Source organism: Aulonocara sp. 'chitande type north' Nkhata Bay, linkage group LG22, assembly GCF_057382095.1.
Source record: "Aulonocara sp. 'chitande type north' Nkhata Bay isolate Kocher_YH1m ecotype deep benthic linkage group LG22, A_spYH_male_GT1.1, whole genome shotgun sequence".
Classification (NCBI taxonomy): Eukaryota; Metazoa; Chordata; class Actinopteri; order Cichliformes; family Cichlidae; genus Aulonocara; species Aulonocara sp. 'chitande type north' Nkhata Bay.
Genome location: NC_141364.1, coordinates 10,670,417 through 10,687,433, shown reverse-complemented (window position 1 = coordinate 10,687,433; position 17,017 = coordinate 10,670,417). Strand labels below are relative to the sequence as shown.

Below are 17,017 nucleotides of genomic sequence, written 5' to 3'. Positions count from 1 at the left end.
GATATGGAAGAATGGCTGGAGAAAAGATCAGGAGAAATTCTGGACAATGAGAGAACTTGGTGATTCTGGTACCGACACGGCCGGACTCGGTGATGACAGAGAGTCTGAAGGTGAAGTGTGCTGGGCTTAAGGTAATGGGCTAATGGCTTGTAAGGGCTCCGGGGTGAGTACGTCTTAAACAGAACATGGATGGGGGGGTGCTGCCTAGTTGGTAAATGAGAACAAGCACCCTGTAGTGTGAGAAGGCATAGTCAGATATGTAGTCAGAATTGGTAGGGGAGTACTGGGGTGTGATCTACCTTCTAAGATAAATGATCTCCAATTAATACGTTATTATAACAATGTTAAAGTCTTAAACTAATTGCTGGCTGTAACTACTGCCAACTACTTTCTAACTCTGGGTGTCAATTTTAGCAAAAACTTCACACCATCTTCTATTTTCTGCCTCTGGTGTACTTTTGGTTTCAGGGATTATTGGTGTACATAACGAGGCACTGAAAAAGTGTTATGCAATAACAGATCAGTCTTGTCTCTGCTTGTTTTCCATGCCATTGTTATATTCTAGTCAGTGTGACACACAAACATGTATTAAAGTTAATTGTGTGTGGGTTTTAAAAAAGGTCTTTAGCTTATCGTGGTGAACCCTGCAGAAACTTGGGTCAAGCGGTCACGCTGAGCCTCTGAGCAATTGTCGTACGAGCTATCAGGTCATTTGACTGTAGCACCAGCTTATTTTTTTTTTTAAATCGAAAGCCGCTCAGGCGTGGAGCACCAGCAGCGGCGTTTCTGCAGCTTTGGACGAAGATGAATGCCACCCACAGGGGAGTGAAAGGGAGAAAGAAAAGGGGGCAAAGCAGCGGTTGATAATAGGGAAGGGAACGGCGTGGATGGCAGCGTGCCAGAGTTCAGCGTGTGAAAGTGCGAGGGAGAAAGATGTCTGGTTAGGAGAGCAATGGGGATAAATGTAAAAACGGTTAATAAGGAGGCTGTGAAAATATGTGTAGGAGGGTGAGGAGGAGGAGGAGGAAGGGGTTCTGCCTACTGGAAAAGCTTCTTCCTCTTGCGTAACACGGGCCATCTCTTCCTTTAGCTGCTGTTGCCATGGGGAGAGATGTTGGCAGTGGAGGGGAGATTTCGGAGCTCCCGATGCCTCTCGGGTTCAAGAGTCTCTCGGGAATTCTAAACCACGATGATCCCCGACTTCCCTCCTCCTCGTTAGGGCGCTCACTGAGGAAAAGCTGGAGGAAAAGCTTGATTGGTTGTATTTTTAGACCTTGCTTTCAGGATGATTTAAGCAAATCTGCTCCCACCCCCAAACCCCTTTTTAGCTGGTGCCATGTGAAACTCTGTGAGAGGGATGAGAAGTTGTGTGCGGTGCTGGAGGGCCTCGATGTGTGACTCAGGCTTTAGTTCAGGTGTGCCTCGTGAAATGAAATGCAGGTATTGTTTATTACTGTACCAAGGCTTTATTTTCCATGTGCACAGAATGACTAACTATGAGTCTCAGGCAGCGAGTACAGGTGTTCAGAGGAGAGAAGCTTATTCCCGGGGGTGAGTGATGAAAGAAAGCTTCTGTGGTGCTGAAATGATTAGTTAAAAAAATCCTTCCAAAACATTAACCCTCAATTTGGTTCATAGCTGCTTCTAATCTAACTTTTTGTAGAAGTTGCAGTACCATTGACTTCAATCACTGCATTTTCTACTGCTCATCTAGATATCCTATGTGGGGTTTTTGTTAAACTTGACTGAAACGAGACATGAGACTTAATTTGTCCAGCGTGTTCTGGGTCTACCCAGCCTCCAGGAGGCTACTTAGTCAAATACCAAAAATATTATATGGCTTGTTTCTACTGTTAGCCACATCTAAGGTGGTTTGGTACGCTAAGCTAACATATCAACTGCCACATGAACTACAAAGCACCTGCCCCTTATCTAATCTGTTCTAATGATAGAGAGTGGAAATCTCGAGCAGTCTTTGTATGTAGAGACATGACAAGTGGGGTTAACTGCTAGCTAGTCTCTTTTAAAGTTTATAAAAAGATTTATATCCTTGTAATTAGAGCTGGGCGATAGAACGATAACGATATGTATCGCGATATAACTTTTACTCGATAGAGAAATTAAGCTATCGCGATAGACCTCGCCGCTCTTGTCCTTTTTTTTTTTTTTTTTAAAAGGTCAGCCAATCCAAATTAAGTAGCGCAGAGCCGAACCAATCACAGCACAAGTGCCAAGCCGCACGTGTGTTTGTTTGGGAAGCAGCCAGCGGGTAATGGAGGAAATGAGTGTGCCGACTAGAAAAATCAACCGAGCGTGACCGAAGAGAAAACAGATGAAGGTTCCAATGCCGGAGAGATTGTCGAACGGAAGAGCCAAAGAAGTTCCGTAGTGTGAAGGTATTTCGGCTATTTCAAGTCTGACAAAAAACAGAGTAGCGTGCACTGTAAATTGTGCCGAAAGCAAGTCTGGAAATACAATAAACTGGAGCATGCGTCACACTGTGCGCCACGTTATTGTTTCGGTGAAATGAATTTCTACAATACTGTTACTGTTAATTCTACTCTCTGCAGTGTTTAAATGCTTACATATACACACAGTTACTGTCCCTCCACACTTACGACTCGGTTCTGCTTCTATGCCCCAGCTTTGTTTACTTTTTCCCACCGAGGCTTCTAGACTTCTGATTGGCCAACATTTCGGTACGGTTAGGAATCTAGCGCCACCTGCTGCTTTGGCATGTTCCTAGCAGCGTTTTTCTTCATTTCTGCCTTTATGTGTGGACGAGATTATTTTTTAAAACGAAAACGGAAAATCTCCGTTTTCAAAAATACCCGTGTACGTGTGGACGTAGCCTCAGTCTCTGACTGGAAGCGCTAATTCGTCATTCGGCTTTTGTCAGACTAAAGTAACTGTTAAAACTGTTTGAAAAGCTCAGCTATACAACAAGGAGAGATTGAGAATTTCCTTTTAGTTCTCAGTTTATTTGATATTGACAAAAGTTAGTCAGTTTTGTCTGTTCTTCTGTAAAACAAACTAAGATTTATTTTTAGAATTAATATTTTGTTTCTAAGTGGAATTGACAATTTAGTCTGTTTCGTTTGTTCTATTTTGAAACTTAAACGCTTTAGCGGCTGCCTTTTGTGTAGTTTGCAATATTTGCCTTTATTTATCTGAAAAAGTCTCATGTTCCTTAAGTACATCTACCCTGTTGAACTTATTATGGGAAATAAATATTTAAATAAAAACAAGCTGCTGATTATTTCACATTTTACTTGTGAGCAACGGCACATTTAAATCTTACAAATATAGTTATTTGGCTTATATCGTGATAGATATCGTTATCGCCTGAAATGAAAAAAACATATCGTGATATGAAAAAATCTCATATCGCCCAGCTCTACTTGTAATTGTAGAACACGAAACTTTGTGGAGTCTCCATGTGAATGGTCCTCTCTGTGTTATCCCTGCAATAAACTGGTGGCTCCAGTTTAGGCGGGTACCCCGCCTCTCGCCCTGTGAGAGCTGGAGGCTCCAGTCCCTCCAGCGACCCTGGAGGAGGTAGGATGGATGGATGATCAAAAAAGTAACACTCAGAAAATACATTTTAATGGCAGAGGTTAAAGTCAGTCTATAGGAGTATTGCATATATGTTTTTAGTATTTGAAACTGACTACTTTGGATTTTTAGATGCCTTTGAAATGTGTGAAAAGTGGATGTGTTCTGTGGTTTCTGGCCATTGGCATTGGATCGGTCAGGTCTGGAGACGCAGTGGCTCACTCCCAATCATGTTGGGACGTATTGGTTTTGGTGGCCAGTTTAATGACTCGGGCTCTTTAGAATATTCTTCAAGCTTTTTTTAGAGCAGTTTGCGCATTTTTCTTCCTTTGGGGACCGTTGCCAAGTCCACGGAGGGTGTGCTCTGTCGGAAACGATGTTTAGATGGGCATGCGTGTTTCAACGTAACAACCACAGAGATGCCAGGCATTGTAATGAAAGCTCAGTGTTGTTCACGTGTCTGCAATTTTGATGTTGTAACTGATCGATGCATTTCACAAAATTCTATCCCTCTGAAAAGACATCTCGCAATGTTTACATGGTGGCAGAGCTGCGCACGGTTCAGACTGAAAATGTTCATCACACATCCCGCAGACATTTGTGTTTCAGCGTCTTCATTAGTCCCTACAGTCGTCTGCACAGATCAGATCAATGCACAGAGCAGATAGACGGGTATTTATAGCCTCTACGGGGGTGTGGGAGGTTGAATGCCCAATGTAGGTTAGCGGATAATCTGATGTGGACTGTGTGTGTATATGTGAGCCTAGGGGAATTAGGGACCTGTGGTGTTTATAGAGCTCCCATCCTGCTTTGTTTTTTTGTTTGTTTTGGGGGGGTTTTTCTTGCAGGAAGAGAGCACTGATACACAGCTCGGGGAAGTCAGTTCTCAGGCAGTGAGGGCTTTCCCAGATTTAGAGTAGGGATTAGAAAAAAAAAAGAAAGGAAGGAGAGCGAAGAGGGAGGAGAGGATAGGGGGGAGGAACACGAAGCCAGGCAGGGAGGAGAAAGAAGCGTGGTTGCTACACTGACAGTAGAGAAACCAGGCAGAAGTGAGAAGTGAAAGCACAGAGACACAGCTGTGCGTTAGCGTGTGAGGACAGACGGCAGCCAGACGCTCGGCTTTCCGCTCTGCAGTGCCGATTCAGTCTTGTGCTTTTCTTTTCTCTTCTTCTCTCTGGGAGACTGAGAGAGCACAGAGGAATGTCAGCGGGTTTTGGTTGGGAAAGTGTCTGCCGTCTGGGTCGGAAATGTCAGGTGTTTCCCCGTAAGCGTGTCTGACTCCAGGAGGGAAAACCAAGCGGGAGCAGCCAGCTGCTCTCTGAGAAAGTCTCGACTTTCTTTGGTACTCTTCTTCCCTCCTATCAGGTATTGTGCAGCCGCTGCAAGAGCTTGTCTTTGTGCTGATCAGTTTGTATTTTATTCCTCGCTGCAGGCTTTTGTTTCAGTGTGGGCTGCTTCATTGTCTGCTTGTTTCTGTCTGTACCTTCCTACTCATTTGCTCATCTAACCACAGGTTTTTGTAGAAGTTTGTAATTATTCCTTAGTTTGTCTCCCTTTTGTTCTAGCATTGTTTCATCCTGATGTGTTGGGAAAACGAGTTTAACATTTATTAAGATTCACCTGTTTTCTTGTGTTTTCAAAAATTCTGCCAGTAGCTCATAATCTGCTCATTATTTTCTTGACATAATGCCAGAAAATAGCAGAAGATATTCTCCATAACCTCCCCAGAGCTCAAGATTAGCTGTTGCCTTCACAAGTGCAACAAGTGCTGCATGGAAATGATGCATAAAAATGCTGAATTAAATCAGAAAGTCATCACATTTGAGGAGCTCAAATTTTCAAATGCTCTGAAGCGGCAAATAATTTCAGCTCTCTCTCTCTCTGTCTTTTTTTCCTTCGATGGTTAAATTAAAAGAAACTGAGTGTCTGATAGTTTCAAAACTTTATCAGCATTGACTGAAATATGATCTAAGTTACGACGACTTCGGTTAAGGGGTTTAACTCACTAAAATCCCCACCAGCAACCCAGCTCAGACACTCCAGCGCTCGTCTGGGGCAACGAGTTCGGCCTCGGTGGCCGGACAGCAGCAGCTGACGCACAACATGAGCTAGAGGAGAGCGTAAGCTTGTGAGCTGCAGTCGGAGATGAGCTTGGAGGCGTTACGCAACAGCTCGTCCAGAGATAGAGTGAAGCTGAACTTAGACACTTTTGGCTTCTTCTTCTTCTTCTTCTTCTTCTTCTTCTTCTTCTTCTTCTTCTTCCACACAGTATGACATCATCACAGAGCTCCTCTCCTTCCCCCACTGAGCAGCTTCATGCAAGAATAGAAATACCTGTTATGCTACCAGAGTGTTTAAGAGTTACTTGGAGATCTGTTTATTTGCAAGGTTTCCCCCCTTTTGCCTTTTTCTGCAGTAATTTTATTATGTGCATCATCTCGTTAGCTCTCCCTGAAGCACACGGGTCAATACTCCGGTGCCGGACGGTTTCCTGTTTACCACACTCGCTCGCTATGTGTGTCCGCCAATATGGAAATAATCAAAATAAATGATGATTTACTTGACGCTGTGTCTTAAAGGTCCACTTAGTACATTAGGTTTGTTTCACCTGTGGTGTTTTGAAGCTACCATCTTGTTGCGTGATCTTTTTCTTCGGTGGTTTGATGGCAAAGACTGTTTTACAGCAGTGGATATAAACTGGCATAAACTTTTCTTGTGTATTTGATTTGATTTTTTTTGCTTCACGCTCAATGGATGCTTGGAGAAATACAATGCTGATAGTTGGCTCACCTTTTGAAATTAATTGAATATTATCATCAATGTTGTCAATAAAACCTAATTATTGGTTGTATACCACACATATATGCAAAGAAATCATTCTTATTTAGCTACTATTATACCACAATATCATAAATAAACAGAAAGTAACCTAGGTCATGTAGACAACCTGGAAATACCAGGTAGGTCTTATGACCGAGATGTTATGACCTTTAATTTGAGTACACGCTCAAACCTCAAATCAAAACTACTGATCATTCTTTCGCTTGAGTCAAATGACTTCCTATTCATGTATAAAGTGAAAAGCAAAAAATACAAATAAAGAAATGAAAAATGAACAAAAAGGAAGTGGATACACATCGGGGACTCCAAGCCCAAAACGTGAAAAAAAGCACTACTCTTTCTAGAAATAAAGAAAGAGTAGTGCCACTACAGGAGCTGCAGGATCAAACATAAACTCGTGCTCCCTGGTTGGACACAAAACAGGAGAAAAAAAGCTTAGAAATGTATGGCAGATAATTCCTGCTGAGCTCCCACTGCCTTTTTCTGTGGGGATTTAAACAACACGAGAGAACAGGAGCTAAGTTTACACATTTGCAACAAGTTACTTTCACAAACACACAATTTGAGTTCAGCCACATAAACCTAAACCCAATAACCACCAAGGAGGAGCTTTTCTAGTGAACAGATGCTGCAGAGCTGTGGCATTTGGGCAAATGTGAAAGACAGAGTAGGGGCAGCGCTCTTCTAGCAAGAGGCCAAAAGGTCAGTGTGCGAAGTCTGTTGGCTGAAATTTACTGGATTCAGGCTACTGGCTGCTGGAGTCTACTTACTGGGGATGTCTATGTGAGTATGGGAGTGATGACCACTGATAAAAGGCTGTTAAATGTCCATTAATGCTGGAAATAAGAGGTTTACTGATATTATTGGTCACAATAACTCTGAACTTTTCTGAAGATTAGCTGTTGGAGGTGTGTGTGTGTGTGTGTGTGTGTGTGTGTGTGTGTGTGTGTGTGTGTGATTGTCAGCTGTATGGCAGCTAACAGTCTGGTGAAATTAACCTTCTTGAGCAGCACCATCGCCTACACCAAGCAGAGTTGGTTTAGGCTGAAGCAAACTGCATCCTAACTCGGTTTTTACGGCACTATCTGGACTTTTTTTTTTTTTTGAAGACTTCTTTAGTGAGAAACTCGCTTGCTGCCAATCATATTTGGACTCAATCTCAATAAAGAAACTCTCCAGAAGCTTCTTTACTTTATGAATTAAACTTCTATTGCAAACCCAAATTGAGGTATAGCTGACTGGATTGGTTCATTAATCAATTCGACGACTGAACTGTGATTTCGAGCTGTTCTGGTAATTGCTGATGGTTCCTAAATGTGAGAATTTGCTGCTTTTTCTTACTTGCCTTACATCGGAGCAAAGTGGATGTGTTGTAGGTTGGAATTGTAGGTTCAGGAGTTTTTCTGCAGCTTTCTCACAAATATCATTCAATTTACTTGGATTGATTGTGAAAGAATTATTATATTTGAAGTCGATGGCAATAAAAGACAGAGGAGTGGGCAAGAAGCGGAGAAGATGATGCCGGTGGTGGTAGTGATACAAACAGGGAGGAGGATGGGAGGACAAGGTGGTAAATTTGAGGACTGAGAATGAGACGAGGAGGAGGAAGATAAAAAGACAGTGAGGGAACGCCATGTCTCTTTCGCTTGGATTATGTAACATTACCTCCTGCCTACTGCCAATGGCAGAGGAAACGCTCAGAAAACAGTGAAAGGGGCGGAGGTGGAGGTGGGCAGCGATATCAACATCAGAGAGGGAGAAGCAGCAGCAGTGGTGTCAGTCAGACAACCACAGCTTACCTAAAATAATGCTGGCGATCATTCAGTTAGCTGATTAACAGACATTGTCCTAGTTTAATGTGCCTTAATGTGGCATTTTTATCTCTGAAAATCTTTCAGACTTGTTTGACAAATCATTGAAAATATCTTATGGAGCCCTGTTTTTGCTTGTTTGTTTGTTTTTAAAACATATATATCAACATGTTGAGCAAAAACTACCAACTGATTGAAGATTTGATGATACCAAGATGATATCATCTCACACAGACGTTTTTGGGCCTTTCAGACCTTCATTTAGTTTCTGTGAAAAAATCACCAGCCACATTGTGAGGTACACTTGCTCAAATGCTTGTTAAAGCAAACATCTAATCGCATGGACGCGACCCAATGCATTTATGCACGTAGATGTGGTTGAGACAACCTGCTGAAGTTGAAACCAAGCATTATGTATGCAGGAGATATGTATTGTATTGTACATATACAATATATTGTACAATATATTGTATATGTACAATATTCTTGGCACACCTTGGGCCCTCTGTCGGAGTATTGTTGTTGACCATGTCACACCCCTTGTCATGAAGCTCAAACTGGTTTCTTGAACATGACAATGAGCTCACTGTACTCAAATGTCCTCCACAGTCACCAGATCTTAATCCAGTACAGCACCTTTGGAGTGTGGTGCAATGGGAGATCGACATCATGTGCAGCCATCCAATCTGCCGCATCTGTGCGATGCTATTGTGTCAATATGGCCTCAAATCTCTGAGCATTGTTTCCAGCACCTTGCTGAATCGGTGCCGTGAGGAAATACGACAGTTCTGAAAGTACAGTGAACTCATTGTCATGTTCAAGAAAACTGGTTTGAGCCGACTCGATAAAGTGTCCGGCGAGTGTTTGTTGGTTTGTTTTTTTAGATTTTTAAATGGTTAAATAGTTTTGATTTGATTTGTTTCGCTGGTTGACATACACAGGGCTGTTTGTTGTGGCCTCTGTTGAGACATGTCCCTCTGTGTTTACATTCAGCACCAACCCCGTATATGCAAGAACGTGTATGTGCTAAATGAGCTATAAAAGCAGATGGTTGTCTGGCGGCATCTGCAGATAGAGAAACCAGAGAGAGCCGCAGAGCAGCTGCAGGAAAGCCCTGTGGGAGTCTACAGCGCCGGCCACCGGTCTCTCCGAGCGAGCCGATGGCACTCTGTAAGGAACAAGCACACTTCTCGGTATGTAAAAAGACTGCAGCTGTGGTGTCGTCACTGAATATGTTTTCAAAAAGCTTTGGCTCGAGAAAGCCTTCGTAGTCTTTATCAAGTGGCTTCTTGTTAAATGGTTTTGTGCTGCTTTCTCTAGAAGTCGCGAGTCAGTCAAAGATCACAGAAACTTGCTGTGACATGTTGGTTTCATGTACGATTATGAAACGTGTGCCATAAACTGAGAGTAAGGCGTTTGAAATGGGTTATGGGAAAGCTCAGCTTCTTCAGCCTCTGGTTTTTCAAAATTATTTTCTTGCAGTGGATTTATTTTGAATAATGAAAATATCTCAAACCACCATGTTTATGCCAAAAATCTGAATGAACATATTTATGTATAAATGTTTACTCCACATGGCTTTCCTGCATTTCTTTCAAATTTAAAACTATCAAAATATTAGAAAAAAGTCCTGAAAGGACCTCAGAAGAATTGATTTATTGTAAATATGCAGATATTTACATATGATATATGCAGCATTTTAGACTTGAAGATTTGTTGGTTTCAGGAGGATTAAGCAACATAATCCACCAAATAATTTGTGTACACAGCAGCAAATATAAAAAATTAGTTGGGCTACAACTAATATTTAACCTGACAGTTGTTATCACTTCATAAAATGTCAAAATAATAATAGTAACAAAGTGAAAGTTCCCACAGCTCTACACGATGTCTGTAAATCTCCAAACGCCAATAATGTAAAAGAGAAAACGACAAGCAAAGTAAATGTCTGGCATTTCCACTCAGCCTAAACAATCACAGATCGACTAATTGATTAAACCTTTCAGCCGCACACCGGGTTCAAACTGAAACAACAGCAGCCTTCATCCTACAGTCGAGAGGAGATTTGTTTAAATTAAATCATAATGGATTTTCATGCCATTAACATGCCCCGTGTTTCCACATCACAACAGCCCTCATTAACATCTCAGCTCCTCCCCTGAGGGCAGCAGTGGGAGGCAGCGGGTGGAGGAGGGTGTGATGGTTGAGAGACGAGGCTTGTTTTTCAGTATGCGCAGCAGGAAGGAGGGGGGGAGACAAAAAGAGGCGAATAGGTGAGAAGAAGCCTGGATTCAGAAGCCGAGCCTGAGCAGGATCCTGCTGCTGTTCTGTAACATGATCAATGACCTTGCATACTGTCAGATCCCGGTTTCCTGCACGCGCTCGCTGGCTTTTGTTGCTCTCTCTGCCTCTCACTGTACTCAGCCCCATAAGCTCCAGATCTAATTAAGACTTGTCTCTTTTCCTAGAAGGCTTGGCGGCTGTAATAGTCTCTCCTCCTGTAGCGAAGATGGCACTGTGATTAGATTCAGAGATACGAGAGCAACAGCTGCCAGCTGGATGAAACTTATTGGCCTGAATCGCGTTAGATTCCTCTGATTGGGACGGCGATTGCGTCAAAGCCTCTGAGTTATAAATGTGTGTTCAGAAGTTTTTCTACATTTCCTCAAAGATCAGCCTCAGCAGAGGGGTGGAAGATGTACTCAATCAGCCGAATCATGTTTTTGTAGTATTTTCAGCAAATATACTTAGTTTCAAAGCAGTCAAATTAATCGTTGCAAAGCCAAGAGGATCTATTATGGGCATTTCCACCCTCTGCATTTATAGTCTTGGATGCTACTAGAGCAGCTTTGCATGATGTGCAGTTCAGTTTTTCCTCATGCAGTCCCTTACTTTATCTACTGTATGAAAAATAACTATTTGTAAAACAGAAGGTTTGAATAGCAAGTGGGCGGGGCCAAAAGCCTCATTATTTTGGCTATATGAACGTCCTCCACAGTCCTTGATCAGTCAGTTTCAGGAATGTTTTCAAATCTTTTACGAGGTTTGTTAGCACGTGTCTGTGTTGCTCATTTCTGTAACTTCCGGAAACCACTTAGGTCTCTAGTTTTAAATTTATTCCTTGACGTTTTTGGCATTTTTCCGAACACATTGTAACACAGCTTCATACACTATACACTAATACGGTCATCTCAGGCACACAGGACTGACTGTGAGCACAGAGGCCACACCCACCTGCAGTTCAAACCCCCTTGTTTACGAGGGGCAGCCAATCGTGAGAAAGTAGACTTGTTTCAGACAGTGGATGAACTGAGCAGTAGGTGTAATGGAGGTCGCTGTTTTGGATTTTACATTTTACTGTTTACTCTGAAATATCTGAAAATATGAATCATGAAAAAGAAAAGACAAATATCCGTTTAGTGGAAATAAAAACCACTAATCTGACATCTCAACCAAGATAAGTTCACTGGTATTGGTAGTATAATCTTAATGTTATCTATGTTTTTCTTTGAGAGCAAAACACAATATTTGGCTGCATAGTGTGGTGTGGTGAAATGAAAGTAGCATAAAATATAAGTATATACAGCGGATTTTGACCCTTTTGCCAAAAATCTGCTCGTTTCCGATGAGAGTGTGTGAACGTGGTTTTTGTGCTCGGCTGAAAAGATTTCTGATTGCGACGGTATGCATTTAAAATTCGAAGATGAAGCCAAGAGAAGAAATTTTCAACGTGAACTCCCCAAACAGAAAAAGCCAGAGAGAAGAAAAGCCTCCCAGCTCTGTGACTGCCCTGCTCACGTGGTTTTTGATTGGTTTCAGTTTGGTATTTGGAGTATGAAGGGTCAGCGTGGGCGACTGCTTGTATGCAGCATGGATTGGAGACTTTTTGGCAGTTGAATTCGTGGCTGTATTGAGCTGAATGGCTGTGGTAACCCTGATTGTGCGAGTGTTTGTAGATATCTTAAAGCTAATGGACAGCCAGCACACACACACACAGGGACAGTATTAGAGGTTAGTAGCTGGATTACTTCATTCAGGCTGTGCTGCATTATCACCAGCTCGGCTGTCATTAACTCAGATGTTCCCACAGAGATGAGGCGCAGTGTCCTCCACTGCTCCACTCACACACAAAAACACACAGTGATCCCTCTTTAGGTCAGTTTTAAAGACAGAGGAGTTTGGGCGCTTGGCCGTCAAAAGTGAGTCACTGCTTATTTTTGCTTTTAACATGCCAACACCAACTTTTTATGCTGCAGCTTTGGCCGGCCTAATTACAGTGTGCCGTGTTGATCCTGGAGTTTTTGCCTGTGAACTGTTTATCTTCTTTACCCCGGCAATGACACTGCAAAAAGTGCTTGGTCACGCTGCATGTTGTCCCTGGCCTGGATAAATATTTATCTGATTTTCTGAACCTCTTTTGCGGCCTAACTGTAAAACCCTGAGAATTCCCCATAATGACTAATACAAAAATAAAGCAGAGGGAGCTTCCTCTTTTTTCCCAACCAGACCACAGTACAGTGAGGTTAAATGTGCAGGCTGGCGTCACTTAGGGAGACACTTTTGTCATTTAACTGCCCGGCTCATCGCGTTTATGTAACGCAGGAGGCCAAGCACTTGTTGGAAGTCTGCCTGCTGTGAGCGGGGTGAATCCCCTCCTTTTAACTATTGACTCTGGTCACTTTAAAAGCTCGGAGTGAGCCCTCCCACAGCGACCTGCAGGCTGTTTCTCACTGCGACCTTGCAGCTTTATCTCACCCCCTCAGTGTCCGTCAAGTCAGCTTTGCTCCGCCTTTGGGGAGCTTCAACTGAGCAACACAATTTGTTGTTGACTTAAAAAATCCTCACAAGATTCTGCAGTTTTCACGGCCATTTCCAGAATCTTGTTTTTTGTTTTTCGCCCACACTCAGCCTTGAATGTCTCTTTTTTTTTTAAATTTTGGAGTTGAAAAGAAAAACAAAATTGCCGCTGGGTGCCTCTGAGAGCAGCAGCGGTTTGCTGTTGTTTAAGGCAAAGTAGAGGAGGCTGTATTTATAGCTGGGACACTTCAGGCAAATGAAAGAAAATCGCATTTGACTCTGCTCTCCAAAGAGGGAAACTGACCATCAATCATTTCAAAATCACATTAGGAAAAAAAAAAGTCTAACCCATATCCCTTCAAAAACCATCACTTGACTTCAATAACTCATGATGGCAGAAGAAGGAAAGTTTCTCTGTGCTCATATGTGAACATACCAGCATGAATTTCAGAGGCCAGTCGACTATTTGAGCTGATTAGTTTAGATTTAGTTTCGTATTTACAAAATTGGTGTATCTGTCATAACATTTGAGAAGCTGAAACCAGAAGTTGCTTAAAAATGCACACATTGTTGATTCATTTCCTTTTAATTCGATTGTTTACTTTGGCTTATCCTGGAAACCTTGAAACAATATAAAGTCCTGTATCCAAAACACAAAAATATTGGCATATGTAATGTTAAAAACACACATTAGACAGCTTGTTTTTTTTTTTTTTTTATGTCTGAAGAGAATAATGTATTAGGATCTTTGTTAAATATCATCAAATGCATACACACTAAGTATTTCCTGAATAACGTGTGCGTAAAAGCAGAAGCAGTCTCTGCACAAAAAATCAAAACCATGGTGTCCTCAGATGGGAAAAAAGCTCAATTTAAGACTCATGTAATACTGCTTCAAATGAAATTTAGGATTAAACACTTCAAAAGTTTCCCTCAGTGTGTTGATGTCGATATGAAAATGAACAGTGGTGTGTGAATGATATGCTTTTTAATGTGAAAAGGAAAAAAAAACACCTCAGACTAACGTGCAGCCTCATTGTCAAAAAGGAACTGAAAGACTAAGGCTGTGATGTTTAAAAAACAAAAAAAGGGGGGGGATAAAAGCAAAGTCCTCTGGTAAACACCTCAGTCTTCTTTAGCCCGTGAGTGAGCTGTTAGGCAACCAGCAGTTGGCAGGACGCTTTAAATTCCTCCGAGACAAACAGAGAGAGGGAGGGAGGCCGAGAGAAGGATCCCCTGGAGGGTGCCAAAGCCGGTTTTAGTGACGTCAGCCGGCCTGCACTGTTGCTCTGTTTGGCCGGGCCCTCCCTTCCTCCTCCCCCCCTCTCCCTGGGCCTTACAGGAATTCCCCTCCTCGTCACATTATTCTGAGGAAACCGCAGGCAACGCCCCGTGCTGCTGCGCAGCCACAGCTGATAGGGCGGAAACGCAGGCTTGTGACTGCTTGTGTTGACACAGACTTAAGTATGCACTTGTTGTTCTCTGCAGAGTCTCCTTCTGTCTCCTGAACAAAAGGAGTTCACATCAGCAGCGTCCAGCAAAGAAGTGAGTTTTTGTCCCGTGAAAGAACCCACTCGTCACGCTCTCGGGGATTCTCGGCAGCGTTTCCTGTTTACCCTCTGAGGTCAGAGGTGTGAAGTTTAGCTTTTGTGGGGGGGGGGTCGGCGAAGGCTTGTGGGACACCTTTTCCTCAAGTCTGAGTCGTCAAAGCGAACGGCATAGACAGGAAGCAGTCAGTGAGCTGTCACTCATTCACGGCGCCTCAGTAATCAGCCAAAGTTGGGCATCGGGGCAGTCGAGCCTGAGGGATCCAGAGTGTGTTTGAAAGTTGTTTTTATCTTTGGATGTTGCTGTGACGGGAAGCAGCGCTGCCATCTGGTTTGATGTGCCACACTCTGTGCAGGATTGCAGCAAACACAGCAACAGATTGATGTGTAAGTCTGTGATGAAGTTTCACTTTTTCTTAACTTTGAAATGTAAATATGTCATTTCTAATCTGCGCTTAACTGTTTTGCATTTATGCCAAATGAAACCAAGTATTTATCTGACACGTTTGCTATTATTTTGGCTTTTCTCCCCCTCCTCATCATTGTTTTGCCTTTAGTCAAAAAATAGTGAAAACCCTGCACCACAGATTCTGCAAACTGGAGGTGACGTCTTTTTAAAGTGGTTAAAAAATATTCTGTGGATTTCTTGTCATCTGTTAAGTAAATGTTGACCGCACACTGTGATGGCTATAACGTGCTTGCACCTTTGTGCATTTAGTTTGGTTATTCATAAGCCTCATTTAGCTTCCTGTTGCCGCTTGGAGGTATAGTTGGCGAATATGCTTATTTACTTTATTTCTGACAGGTGTGCGTGCGTAGTAAGCATATACACCTCGAACCGGCAGATGCTTGGCTTAGCATAAAGAGCGAAAACAGAAGGAAACGAAGTGAATCCGCATTATCGCACCACATTATCACACATTATCCACCGTAAAAACAAGCCATCGCAAAACAAAGAAAAACAGACTGCTGCTCATTCTTCCTCTGCAGGACCAGTAACGTCCTAGAGCCTCTGCTGGCTGCAAATACAATATAGCTTTAGTGAGGATAAGAGGCGGTTCAACCCCAGTACACTGAACCCAAGTTTTCCTCATTGCATTCATCACAGTAATGTTTGTGTTTGTAAGAATGGCTGAATTGTAGTTAAAAAGTGCTCAGTGAGAGTAGAAAAGCACTTTATAAGTACCAGTCCATTTATTATTTACTGCTGACTGTACCAGCATGATTTGGAGAGGACGATACTGGTCCTGTGTGGAACTAACAATTATTTCCAGCTTGTTTTTCCCACTATAATTAGAATTAACCTCATACTAAGATAACTACCTGCTCACTTCAGCTTCAAATTTACTGTCCAGATGTGTGAGAGGTATTCATTTTCTTACTGTCACAACATCATCAAAATATTCTTTCATTTTATTCCTCCTGTTGATGAAATGCTCCCCTGCTCTGAACATTTGCCTGCTAATATTTTGTCCAAAAGTAAATAAATATATAATGCTCGGCATTAGTTATACTAAGTGAGTGTTTATGTCAAATATAAGTCCATAAACAGATGGGAAATCTGCAGTAATAATGACAAAGTAGCTCAAGAACAGCTGCTAAACTAACTAATATTCAGTTTTAATTCATTTCAAGACAAATTTAAGGAAGGATCATATTTGAAAAGCTTAAATTTGAGGTAGCGTGGTCTGCTCTGAGCAAAAAAAATCATAATGAGAATTGAATTAGGTGGGTTGATTGCATTAATCTGAATATTAAATGCCTTAAAGGTCTTTCAAAACCTCAAATTCTTATGGTCCCCCCCTGCCTCCTACCTCCTCTCCTCCTCCTTGTTGCTTGTGTGACGCACGGAGCTCACCGTACGTGTGCAAAATTTATTTTCACGCTGAAGTGACTGAAATGTGCTTCCTGTCCCACACGGCCCATCGAGGCGTCGCTTGACGCCACATCGGCCGTCTGTCGCCAAGCTCAGTAAAGCGGAACTGCCGCAGCGTTGTTTCTTCTGTGTCACAGCCCCTCAGCAGCCAGGGGGAACTCGAGACGCTGACTGGATGCAGTTTGACATGCAGCTTGTTTTTACTTCCAGTTTCTTCTTTTTTTAGACTCCTCAAAGAAAGAAGTGGGTGTTTGTGTACAGTTGAGAGCTCGCTGCTAAATTTCAGTGACTGTTTCACGTCTTATGTGAAACTGTCGGGCTCAAACGGTGACATCAAATCCAAACTGAAAAGTTGCTCACAGTTCAGTTAAGGGTTTTTAAGGGTTTTTTTCCTCACAGAACAGGAAATGTGTGCTAGAGCTGAAACAATCAGGAATTGACTGATAACAGTTTGATTTGATTTTAGTGGTTTGAATGATTGAATAAGCATTTTAATATCTTTTCAAATGAATAGTTCAAACTTTACTTCCATATTTAAGAGTTTACATGGTGTCGAACATGAGAAGAGTTGTGTTGTTAGTTGGGGTTTG

The 17,017-nt window shown here is 42.3% G+C and overlaps 1 protein-coding gene across 4 annotated transcripts in view; it reads left to right on the top strand.

Annotated features, from left to right (window-relative positions):
• Positions 1-17,017, top strand: part of hivep1 (HIVEP zinc finger 1) — a 67,119-nt gene that overhangs the window by 27,238 nt on the left and 22,864 nt on the right. The window contains exon 1 of one of the 4 annotated variants that reach the window (XM_086279683.1): positions 14,418-14,938. The exons of the other annotated variants lie outside the window; for them this stretch is intronic. Within the exon in view, the coding sequence (XP_086135809.1) occupies positions 14,935-14,938 (4 nt within the window). The 5' untranslated portion in view covers positions 14,418-14,934. Of the gene's footprint in view, positions 1-14,417; positions 14,939-17,017 lie in introns of those variants that run through there. 4 annotated transcript variants of the gene reach the window in all.